The 13,167-nt window shown below is 38.8% G+C and overlaps 1 protein-coding gene across 2 annotated transcripts in view; it reads right to left on the reverse strand.

The window, feature by feature from the left end:
- Positions 1-13,167, reverse strand: part of SPG11 (SPG11 vesicle trafficking associated, spatacsin) — a 104,205-nt gene that overhangs the window by 52,412 nt on the left and 38,626 nt on the right. For both annotated transcript variants that reach the window (XM_038009927.2, XM_038009926.2), the window contains exons 12-17: positions 10,967-11,038; positions 10,468-10,595; positions 10,011-10,186; positions 8,398-8,611; positions 3,173-3,376; positions 1,240-1,346 (exon numbers count right to left, since the gene is read on the reverse strand). In XM_038009927.2, coding sequence (XP_037865855.2) covers positions 1,240-1,346; positions 3,173-3,376; positions 8,398-8,611; positions 10,011-10,186; positions 10,468-10,595; positions 10,967-11,038 — 901 coding nt within the window. The remainder of the gene's footprint in view (positions 1-1,239; positions 1,347-3,172; positions 3,377-8,397; positions 8,612-10,010; positions 10,187-10,467; positions 10,596-10,966; positions 11,039-13,167) is intronic.

The raw sequence follows: 13,167 nt of genomic DNA on the forward strand, positions 1-13,167 counted from the left end.
TTGTACAATATTCTGTCACAAGGTAGGAGCTCAATAAATATTTGTTAGGTGAATGAAATACAATAGAGACTAGGTTTTTAGAAAGTACCGTGAAAATAACTGGAACAAAATACATTAAAATATTATCAGTGGTTACCTATGGGTGGTTATTTTCCTATGTACCAAGGCTACCCATGGAGGTATTACTTTTTAATTAATTAATTAATTAATTAATTTATTTTTTAAAGAGAGACAGGGTCTTGCTCTGTCAACCAGGCTGGAGTGCAGTGACATAATCATGGCTCACTGCATCCTCTAACCCCAGGGCTCAAGTGATCCTCCCATCTCAGCCTCCCACATTGCTGGGATTACAGGAGCATGCCACCACACCTAATTTTTAAAAATCTTTTGTAGAGACAGGGTCTTACTATGTTGCCCAGGCTGGTCTTGAACTCCTATCCTCAAGTGATCCTGCCACTTTGCTTCCCAAAGCACTGGGATTACAGGTGTGAGCCATCACACCTGGCCAGTATTACCTTCTTGATAGCTGTCTGTGGTTTCCAGTTTTTTTTTTTAAGCAATGAACATATACTACTTCATAATCAGCATGCAAAACCAGAAAACAAAACCCACATTATGAAAAAATTCTGCATTTCGAGAGAAACTGGACATTATATGTAACTGAAAGACTGCTGACATTCCTTGTCTGTGGTCATTCAGCCTGCCCCCTTTTCCCTATTTCTGGGATAACACCAGCTAAGTCCTCAGGGGTAACAAGGCTTTTCTGTCTGATCACAACCAGAGTAAGCCTCTACATCAGCAGCTCCACTGCAGAGGACACAACAATCTCACACATACTATGGATTTCTTTTAACTCCATTTGGAGTTCCTTACTAAATATTCAAAACAGGGATCTGGAAGACAGACCACTTCTTCATGGAAAAAGGGTGCCAGTCGACCAGAGAGCAGGAATTCAGCCTCTGACAAACTGGTGGGACAAGGGAAATCCTAGAGCACGATGCTAAGGGGAAGGGGACAAAACCACGCAAACTCTTTGCTCCAGGCCTAGCTTTTCTTGGCTGGCTGGCAGCTAACCTTTTTGGCCTTCTACTTCTTACCTAAAGTGTGAGCCTAGATTACATTCAGATAGTTGACCACAGCCAAATAATTTATTTAAAAGAGTTCACAAGTTTAATACCATTCAACAGACCAGTGATTGATCCAAAGAAAGTTTCTGTGTTTAATACAGTATACCCATACCTGTTAAATTACTGGCAACTTGTCGACACTGAACTAAAAATTCAAACCAAGGGTGTGCTTCATGTAACTCTTTTTTTTCCAAAAAGGGACAATTTTCAGGACTAAGTCTGTATATAAAACAAACAAAAAACTTCTTTGGTTAACATACAGGATAAGACAATTACAACCATGTTTGCTCAGGTGATGATTAGCATTTAAAAAAAGAATCTTGGAATTAAAAAGTAAATACAACACAAAATACTCCCACTCTTGTGTTGTATTTTACATATTCTTCATGATCTGGAAACACACAATTTCAGAGACAGAGATTTTAGAGACATCATATGTTCACTACCATGAGGAAATTTAACCAACTCTTTGTCAGTTTAATAGATACCTTGTACTTTAAGATAGTTCATATTTTATTGGTTTTTACAGCAAAGACTTTTTAGCATATTCAAACTTAATAAGAGGCTTTTAAAAAACTCTTACAAGCCAAGTGTGCTGGTGTGCGCCTATAGTTCCAGTTACTTGGGAGGCTGAGGTGGGGGAATTGCTTGAGCCCAGGAGTTTGAGGCTGCAATGAGCCATGATTGTGCCACTGCACTCCAGTCTGAGTGACAGAATGAGACTGTCTCAAAATAAAATACAAATAAAAAGCTTACACAACTACAGAGAGGTTACAACTGAGGAATTATGGCTCAGAATACATACTTTGAAAATACAGCTCTTAAATCTGTTCTCTTGCCAGTAGCTTTGGAGACAACATTTCTAAGTAAGACTAATGATACGACACACCAAAAACTCCTAGTCTGTTTTTTTTTCTTTTTTTGAGACCAGGTCTCACTGTATTGTCCAGGCTGGAGTGCAGTGGCGCAAACATGGCTCACTGCAGCCCGGACCTCCTAGGCTCAAGCAATCCTCCCACCTCAGCTTCCCAGGTAGCTGGGACTACAGGTGTGTGCCACTATGCCTGGCTGATTTTTCACTTCTTTGTAAAGAAGAAGACCCACTACATTGCCCAGGCTGGTCTTGAACTTTTGGGCTAAAGTGATTCTCTTGCCTTGGCCTCCCAAAGTGCTGGGATTACAGATGTGAGCCACTGTGCCCGGCCAATTTCTAGTCTTTACTACACAAAATAAGTAAAATAAAAATGCTGCCTATAAGTGTACAAACGTAGGCTCTGGAATAAAAATTAAGTAGAATTAAATCAGCTCTTCCACTTATTAGCTGTGTGCCTTAAGTAAGATACTTAGTCTCTCTCAAAGCCTGTTTCTTCATCTGTAAAATGAAGATGCGAGTAACTACCCCATAGAGTTTTTGTGAAGATTAAATGAGATAATGCATATAAACTACTTAGTTTAGTGATAACATTGTAAACACTCATATATTAAAGACTAATTCTATTGTTATTATTATTACTGACCCAATAGCAATTAACACTGGGCACAGATATGATTCTGCAGGTTAATCTTAGGTAGACATATACTGATGTATTGCTCTCTCTTTCTCTGTGTGTGTGTGTGTCTACATAAATACAAATTTTAGAGCATATCTAATATACCTTGAAGTGAAATACACCTTGCTATGAAATCAAAGTCATTTAGCATTCTCTTGGTAAACAAAGTATCAAAGTAAACTCCAAGTGAAACTTTAGAATCTTCCTCTCAAATCTTTTAAAGCATTTCTTTCATTGTATTCTAAAGTCAAATTATTTAAAAGGTTAACAGAGATACTACAGAATTAATATCACCAAAGAAACACATAAGCATTTTGCTGAATGTAATACTGAACTCAAAGATGTATCAGTTGTTGAGATGGAGAAAACTACTTCAAAAAGATCAGTATTCCTTGTGTGAATGCTTACTATTTTCCTAAAAGTCACATTCAGGAGTCATATGCAAAGAGAAAATGTGAAGACCTGATCAAGGACAAATGCATTCTCAGTACTCACTTGTAACAGTCAAGGTAGACATAAAGAAGATGCTGCAGACTGTGCTCCAAACAATAGAGAATGAATTGAGAATGGAAATCCCAACCTTCTTTGGTCTTGTAGTTTTGAACAGGGAGGGCATCCTGTATTACACCTCCAATACGGCTCAGTCTTAGGAGGAAGCATTCAAAGTCTTCCAGTTCAGATGCCAGAAAAATCCCATTCCTATGGACAGATTTACAGGATGGCAAGTTAAAAAGTCGCTATGTTCAGAGTAGACCAAATCACGTCCACAGTTTAAGTCTCAATTACTTAAAAATAAGCATTTACAAATTAATGCTGCCACTTCTTACTCTATATGTTCTCAGACACATATTTTGCGGATTTCTAATAAAATTTTCTGCACCACTGTAGTATTTAAAAGTAGTAATGACAGACTCAAATTATCTTTATTATTTTAAAAATCTAAATCAAGCTATTTCCATTTTTTGGTTTTTGACGGGAACCATTACCCAGTATAGCAACAGTGGTTAACCCTTGAAGCTGGATGCTCTAAGCACTGAGAAATTCACCAAAATATTCAAACAAAATCATCATGCTACATCAGAATAATTTAAATAGACCAACTACTGAACAAGAATAGAAATCTGCATGTAAATATTACTTTTTACAAAGTTACTGTTACATCATATATACCAAAGGAGTAAAGAAAACATACACCTGTATATGGAGTTTATAGAAACATCATGGAACCACTAACCTAATTATAGAACATTATAAGCCCTTGGTGTATTCCTCCCCCACTGCATGCCCTTTGCTACCTCCGGAGGTAGCCACTATCCTGACTTTTATGATAGTCATTCCCATACTTTTTTTTTTTTTGTATTTTTTAGTAGGTTTTTTTTTTTTTTTTTTTTTTGAGACAGAGTCTCTCTCTGTCGCCCAGGCTGGAGTGCAGTGGCCGGATCTCAGCTCACTGTAAGCTCCGCCTCCCCGGTTTACGCCATTCTCCTGCCTTAGCCTCCCGAGTAGCTGGGACTACAGGTGCCCGCCACCTTGTCCAGCTAGTTTTTTGTATTTTGTAGTAGTTTTTTTTTTTTGGGCAGGGTTTTGCTCTGTCGCCTAGGCTGGAATGCAGTGGTACCATCTCAGCTCACTACAAGCTCCACCTCCTGGGCTCAACTGATCCTCCTACCTCAGCCTTCTGAGTATCTGGGATGACAGGTATGTGCCAACACACTCAGTTTTTAAATTTTTTGTAGGGACGAGGTCTATGTTGTCCTGGCTGGTCTTGAACTCCTAGACTCAAGCAATCCTCCTGCATAAGCCTCCCAAAGTGTTGGGATTACAGGTGTGAGCCACTGTGGCCCTTTTACTTTTATTCACAGTTTTATTACACCTATATGTAATCCCAAATAAGATTTTGCATATTTTGAACTTTGTATTATGTGGAACATTCTGGATATATTGTTCTCTACCTTATTTCTTCTACCCAACATTGTGTGATTTAGCCATGTTGATACCTCTGGGTATAGTTTGTTATTTTTCATTATTATACAGTATTCCATTGTATGAATATACCATATTTATCCACTCTACCGTTGAGAAAATTTAGCCATATTTATGATAAAAACTATTGGCAAACTAAGCATAGATGCAAACTCCCTTAACTTAAAAGGCATATCTAGAAAAATCTTTCTAGCCAACATCATACTTACTAGTGAAACACTGAGGTCCATTTTAGTTGTTCCTAAATTTCGGGTAAAATAAATTTGCATTTCCTTACCTACAAATGAGGAAGAGCATCTTTTCCTGTTTACTAGCCATTTGTGCTTCCTCTTTTGTGAGAAGCTATGTGCTGGTATCCTTCTCCTCAGATCCAAGCTCTACTCTGCGTCACCCTACTCTGTGTTCCCGGAGACTCACCTCTATGGGTTCTACTACAAGACTCCAGTGTCCTCAGACTTCTGTTTTAGTTCACTCAATGGGAGGGCTCCATCAGGAGATAAGAGGAAATACCCTGGCTCTCTCTGTGCTGGGTGACTACAGCTTGGCTGACACCCTACACTAAGGATCACAACTCCTGTCAGGCAGCTCTCTTGGTCTCAGTGACAGATCTTTGCCCCTTTAGGCCTTTTAGAAAGCATATATCCTACTACTCCCAAGGTTGTGAAGGTATTCACTTATAGCATTTTCCAAATTTTATACTTTCACATTTGACATTTAGGTGTTAACATCTACCCAGAACTGATTTAATGTACAATATACGGTAGGGAGGGGAATCTAATTATATTTTTTCCCCATATAGCTATTCAGTTATTCCAGCCCCATTATCAAAAAGATGGTTCTTTCCCCACTCTTGTGCAGGACCACCTCTGTCATATGTAAAATGATCATACAGGTATAGGTCTATTTCTATGCTCACACTTCTGACCTCTACCCCAGCACCAATACTCTCACTATCTTAACTGCTACAGCTTTAGAATAAGTTTTGATATCTGGCAGGGCAAGTTCTTTTTCAGGGCTCTTCTTGACCCTCTAATTTATTTTTGTTGTTGTTTCTTTTGAGATGGAGTCTCACTCTGTCTCCCAGGCTGGATGGAGTTCAGTGGCTTGATCTTGGCTCACTGCAACCCCCACCTTCTGAGTTCAAGTGATCCTCCTGCCTCAGCCTTCCGAGTAGCTGGGATTACAAGCAAGTGCCACCATGCCCAGCTAATTTTTGTATTTTCAGTAGAGACGAGGTTTCATTATGTTGTGTTGTTCACGCTGGTCTCAAACTCCTGACCTCAAGTTATCTGCCTGCCTCAGCCTCCCAAAGTGCTGGGATTACAGGTGTGAGCCACCACGCCCAGCAGACCCTCTAATTTGTATATAAATATTTACAATCAGCATGTCATAATCCACACACACATACAAAAAAAAAAAAAAACGGCTGGGATTTTTACTGAGATTGCACTATATTTAAAGATCAACTTGGTAGCAGGCTTGTCTTTCTCCAAATCTAAAGAGAATGCTCACAGTGTTTCACTAGTTAAGTATGATGTTGGCTAAAAGGATTTTTCTAGATACCCCTTTTCAGTTAAGGGAGTTTAGGCCAGGCGTGATGGCTCACGCCTGTAATCCCAGCACTTTGGGAGGCTGAGGCAGGTGGATCACGAGGTCAGGAGATCAAGACCAACCTGGCTAACAAGGTGAAACCTCATCTCTACTAATAATACAAAAAAAAAAAAAAAAAAAAAAAAATTAGCTGGGTGCGGTGGCAGGTGCCTGTAGTCCCAGCTACTGAGGAGGCTGAGGCAGGAGAATGAGGTGAACCTGGGAGGCGGAGCTTGCAGTGAGCCGAGACAGTGCCACTGCACTCCATCCTGGGTGACAGAGTGAGACTCCGTCTCAAAAAAAACAAAAACAAAAAACAAATTTAAAAAAAAAAACAAAAAAACAAAAAAACAAAAAACGCTGGGCGTGGTGGCTCACGCCTGTAATCCTAGCACTTTGGGAGGCCAAGGCAGGCGAATCACAGGGTCAGGAAATTGAGATCATCCTGGCTAACACGGTGAAACCCTGTCTCTACTAAAAATATAAAAAGAAATTAGCCAGGCGTGGTGGTGGGCGCCTGTAGTCCCAGCTACTCAGGAGGCTAAGGCATGACAATGGCATGAACCCAGGAGGCGGAGCTTGCAGTGAGCCAGGATCATGCCACTGCACTCCAGTTTGGGTGACACAGCAAGACTCCATCTCAGAAAAAAAAAAAAAAAAAACAATTAAGTTAAGGGAGTTTGTATCTATGCTTAGTTTGCCAATAGTTTTGATGGTAAATAGGCTGAATTTTTATCAAATGCTTTTCCGTATCTAATAGGGTGGTATGATTTTTCTTCTTTAATCTGGTGGCATAGAGTTCATTAATTTACTAATTTCATAATTCTAAAACCATATATACATTAGTTTAAAAACCAAATGCTAAGCAAAATATTAGGTAAGCTGACAAGTTCTATAATATTTACTAGTAGTAAATAAGAGCATTTAGTGCAATGGAGAGAAGAATGAATAGAAAATCAGGGACTGGCTGGGCACAGTGGCTCACGCCTGTAATCCCAGCACTTTGGGAGGCGGAGGTGGGCGGATCACGAGGTCAGGAGATGGAGACCATCCTGGCTAACATGGTGAAACCTTGTCTCTACTAAAAAAAAAAAAAAAAAAGAAAGAAAATCAGGGGTTAAGGGATTTAAATCTGTAACTAACTGGCTTGTGCAAAGCACTTAACGTCCCTGGATCTGACTCTCCACATCTTTAAGTTGGGGAGGAAAATACAGCTGCAAGTATACTACAGTAAGTATAAATAGAAAATAATACATAAAAATGTTTAAGAAACTTAACATACATGTTATTAGCTTTCCTTATACTATTTCAACAGGTTAGAAAGATAGATTAAATGGAGCCATATGAAATTGTTGATATTCAGCCATTTTTGACCCACAGAAATGGCAAGTTCATATGGTTCAATTTAACAGGTTTTTCTAAATGAATTGAAGTTTAAAATCTTCATATCACTTCAAGAGCTACTTCCCCTCACTATTTCTTAATTCAGCAGTTCTCTTACTTCAAGAACATGCACAGCACACACGTAGCAATACGAAGCACAGGAGACAGGATACTAACATATCCCCTTCTCAGCTCTTGTCACTTGTTCCTTATAGCCCTACTGAAAACTGAACTTTCTATACCAAAGTGCATAAAATGTTTTGGGAGGAACCTGCATCTAGAACTTAAGAGCTTATTTACTACCCACATGACGTAAAATGCCTGTTCTTTTTTTTTTTTTTTTTTTTTTTTTTTGAGATGGAGTCTCGCTCTGTCGCCCAGGCTGGAGTGCAATGGCGCGATCTCAGCTCACTGCAACCTCAGCCTCCCAAGCAGTTGAGATTACCTGGCATTATGCCTGGCTAATTTTTGTATTTTTGTAGAGACAGGGTTTTGGCCAGACTTGTCTTGAACTCCTAACCTCAGGTGATCTGCCCACCTCGGTCTCCCAAATTGCTGGGATTACAGGCATGAGCCATCGCGCCTGGCCAAATGAGTATGACTTTAAAATTTCACTGTAAGATGATGCCCTTTAAATTTTATAGTAATATGAAACAGCACTGCATTGGATTCTTGGCATTTTCAAAGGAAAAGCTACACCATTATTTTTTCTTGCTCTTCCCTTGTACTCTTCCCACTGGGGATTAGTTCAACAGTTACAATACCTGGCCAGCTTATCTAAAATTTCATTCCTCATGTAGTTGTTACAGGAAGTATTCTGGTTAATAACATCAATAGTCAGAAGGGGCCATTTGTTCTGCTGAAATGAAGTATAACCATGCTGGGTTTGAAATTCTCCAATCCATAAGATAATGTTTAACCAATCATGGCGAGCTGTGAGGTATCTCCAGAGGGCTTCAGGGGAATATGATTTGTATTCTACATGAAGAACAAAACACATTTTAAAACATAATTATGTTTATTGACATGTAACTCAACACTAAATTACTGAGCAAATGTAACAATCTGGACATAGCTATTTATACAATATGTTAATTATTCAGTTTCTTTTATTATTTTATATAAAATCCTCTGTTTCTTTTACTATTTTCTTTTTTCTTTTTTTTTTTTTTGAGACAGGGTCTCGCTGTGTTGCCCAGGCTGGAGTGCAGTGGTGCACTCATGGCAGCCTCGACCTCCTGGGCTCAAGCAGTACTCCTACTTCAGCTGCCCAAGTAGCAGGGACTGCAGGAATGTGCCATCATGACTAGGTAATTTTTTCTTTTTTTTTTTTTCCCGAGACAGAGTCTCACTCTGTTGCCCAGGCTGGGGTGCAGTGATGAGATCTCGGTTCACTGCAACCTCCACCTCCCAGGTTCAAGTGATTCTCCTGCCTCAGCCTCCCAAGTAGCTGGGATTACAGGCATGCACCACCACACCCAGCTAATTGTTATATTTTTAGTAGAGGCAGGGTTTCACAATGTTGGCCAAGCTGGTCTTGAACTCCTGACCTTACGTGATTCGCCTGCCTCAGCCTCCCAAAGTGCTGGCATTATAGGCATTAGCCACCACGCCTGGCTGCCCAGGTAATTTAAAAAATATATATTCTGTAGAGATGGGGGTCTCACTATGTTGCTAGGCTGGTCTTGAACTCCTGGCCTCAAGCAATCTTCTCATCTCGGCTTCCCAAAGTGCTGGGATTACAGGTGTGAGCCATCGTGCCTGGCCGCGCTGTTCATTTTAAAATCAGTATTACAGCCAAAGAGCTAGATGTAGCTTCTAATTACTATGGTGGTTAAAATGAAACTTACGTATTAGCTGTACATTTCACTTACCTGTTCAACCCTCTTTTTCCCTTCTCTTTCCCTTAATATAAATAAAAACTTTATTTCAGAAGGGTAAGGATGAAAAGAAAAAAATGAATTAAAAATAATAAACAAAAACTTCAGCTATAATAGTAAGCCAGAATTTCACTCTCTGAATTGCTACTGTTTGCCACAGTTATGCCCCAGATCCCCTACATCATGGCACAGATCCCCAGTTTACACAAGAAACTCAGACTATTTGCAAAAACAAAGATTGTCACTTTGAAGCTGGAATGAAAACTCAACCTTGAAATCTCAATTAACTATTTTTTTTTCTTTTATTAGCACATTATAAATCCCTCCCAGAAACTCTGGGATAAGAAAGAGGTCTTAATGCAATGATTTGCATTTTTAAAAACCTGAAAATTTCCCAAAAGGAATTCTAAAATTGAGACACATCAAAATATTCAAATACCAATACCCAATTTAATCCTCATTCAGTATGTTCATATTTCAGGCTCTCTCACACTTGCCTTCTGGACTTATCCTGGGGAGAATGATGGATTCCTGTGTTAGTTGATCCCACCACAGAGCCCAATTTAACACAATTCTATGGTCCTGTTTGTTAAATTCATCTTTACAATCATATTTCAGGAATGAGTCCAAAACGGATTTGTGCTTGAAAAAATCTTGTTCCTTTATCCAATACCTAAAAACAGTGATATAAATTGTTTTTTAATTTTGGAGAAAAAGACATCATTCCTTTTTTATCTGCTCAAGAACATCTACTCTTTTGGAGAACACATAATTCTGATTATGCAAATATTAAAATGACAGAAAACTCTTGAGTCCCTTCTGTCTGATACAAGTTTTATCTCCATGGAGAATGCAGGCTCAGTTTCACATAAGAAACTTGCGCTCACTAACAATTATAAACTAAATACTATCTACAGTATTCTAATATTATCAAAAGGAGACTAATGAGACTACCTGGGAAATGGCTGGATTTGCATATTTTCTTGGAAATGTCCCAAATAAAGCTTCTCAACTTGATGCACGAAGTCTATAGTTCTTTTCTCTTTTTCAGAAAAATAATTTTTTTCTTTTAAAATTTCAACCTTGAATAAAAAGCAGTGACTTTACAAAAATCAAGCACATTTGCAAAAAATGTCATGAGATTATCAAAGAAGATAGTGTTGAGAATTAAAGATTAGAAAAAAAGTAATGAGATAATATGCCATTTAAGAATTATATTTTGAACATTTGAGTCAATGTATATTAAACACAAATTTTCTTTTGCCACAAATGTAAAATAGTCACTTAAGAAAGATGAAGGGGAAAAAAAAGATGAAGGGGTTGTCACACTTTTACTTATTAGATATTAGTTGAACATTAAAATTACTTAAAGTTTTTCTTCCAAGGTTTTCTTCCAAGTTTTTCACCCAGGCTTTCTAGAAAATGTATACTACATAGTCTCACCTTTACCTACCAAAAAGTCACGTATATTTTTATCAGTTGTGTAGAAGCATATCTTGAGCAATTGGCCTTTTACATCAAACCCCTAAAATAAACATAGAAAACCAAAAAAAGTTACATTTTGTAATGGAACTATTTTGAACATAAAAAAATGTGTTAGATACAGAAACACCCTATTATAAACATCTATCTTGTTAGAATTCCATAGCTTTCCAAAGACCTTTCTGCTCTTTCAAACATTCATTTTCCTAATTTTTTTTTTCTTTTTGAGACAGTCTCGCTGTGCTGCCCAGGCTGGAGTACAGTGGTGTGATCACAGATCACTGCAGCCTCGACCCCCAGGCTCAAAGTGATCCTACCAACTCAGAAGTAGCTGGGGCTACAGGTGTGCGCCACCATGCCTGGCTAATTTTTATATTTTTTGTACAGATGGGATTTCTTCATGTTGCCCAGACTGGTCTTGAACTCCTGGGCTCAAGTGATCCTCCTGCCTCAGCATCCCAAGGTGCTAGGATAACAGGCGTGAGCCACCCTGCCTGGCCTTCCTACATTTATTATATGTATTTACTGCCTATCCCTAAAGTCCTTAAGCATTTTGTCAGAGCAAAGGCAGCACACAGAACAATTTAAGGCAATGCTAGGTTACAACAGGACCAAAATGACAGCAATCTGGTATGTTGATTCAAGTGGAAACAATGATTAATGCAAACAACATCCCTCTTACACAGTTCCACTCCTCTGCACCTCCTGAAAGTTACCATGGGCAAGACCCCAACCATGCAGATTAGGGCTAGATCTCAGTTTAGCCTAAAAGCCTTACTTCTAGGACTTCCCCTTCTCATGTGAAGTAAAACCATAGAGCAAAAAGTCCAGCAAAGGCATAATTTACTAGAAAGTTCAAGTGGAGATGTAAGGGGTCACATGAACAATACAGAATGTCCTCCAACAAATAATGAGCTCTTATGCATGCTTCAACATGTGTGAAGTCTTCTATGAGAAACACTATCTCCTCCTAATCAAAGTGCCAGGTCTAACAGAGTATTTTTCTTTTCTTTTCTTTTCTTTTCTTTTTTTTTTTTTTGAGACAGGGTCTTGCTCCGTCACCCAGGCTGGATGGAATGCAGTGGCGCGATCTCAGCTCACTGCAATCTCTGCCTCATGGGTTCAAACGATTTTCGTGCCTCAGCCTCCCAAATAGCTGGGATTACAGGCATGCATTACCCACCTGGCTAATTTTTGTTTTTTTTAGTAGAGACAGCATTTACCACATTGGCCAGGCTGGTCTCAAACTCCTGCTTCAAGTGATCTGCCTGTCTCAGCCTCCAAAAGTGCTGGGATTACAGGTGTGAGCCACTGCACCCAGCTCAGAGAGTACTTTTAAATGCCATTTAAAAATCTCTTCAAGAGATATGGAAATAACCTAAGTGTCTATCAACAGATGAATGGATAAAGAAAATGTGGTGTATATATACAAAGGAATATTATTTGGCCTTTAAAAAAAAAAAAAAAGAAGGAAAGACCAATTGTGCTGGCTTACGCCTATAATCTCTGCACTTTGGGAGACCAAGGCAGGAGGATTACTTGAGCCCAAAAGTTCGAGACCAGCCTGGACAACATAGTGAGACTCTGTCTCTACAAAAAAAAAAAAAAAAAAAGAGAGAGAGAGAGAGAGGAAAACCTGCAATTGTAAACAACATGGCTGAACCTGGAGGATATTGTGCTAAATGAAATAAACCAGACACAGAAAGACAAATTCTTCATGCTCTTACTTATATATGGAATCTAAGAAAAACCTGAACTCACAGTAATAGAGAGTAGAATGATATTACCAGGGACTGTGGGGTAGGGGAAAGGAGTAGATATTGGTCAAAAGGTACAAACTTTGAGATACAAGATAAGTAAGTTCTGGGGACCTACGTACAGCACAGTAACTAAAGTTAATAATAATACATTGTATACTCGAAATTTGTTGAGAGTAGATCTCAAGTGTTCTCACCATATATACACACATAACTATGTGAGGTGATATATTAATTAGCTTACTTGTGGTAATCTTTTCACAATGTACATATATATCAAAACATCATACTGTATACCTTAAATATATGTAATTTCTGTCACTCATACCTAAATAAAATTAGAGGGAAAATATCTTCAAAAAAGTTCTCAGGCCAGGCACGGTGGCTCACGCCTGTAATCCCAGCATTTTAGGAG

The sequence above is a fragment of the Chlorocebus sabaeus genome, chromosome 26, assembly GCF_047675955.1.
Source record: "Chlorocebus sabaeus isolate Y175 chromosome 26, mChlSab1.0.hap1, whole genome shotgun sequence".
NCBI classification, from domain to species: Eukaryota; Metazoa; Chordata; class Mammalia; order Primates; family Cercopithecidae; genus Chlorocebus; species Chlorocebus sabaeus.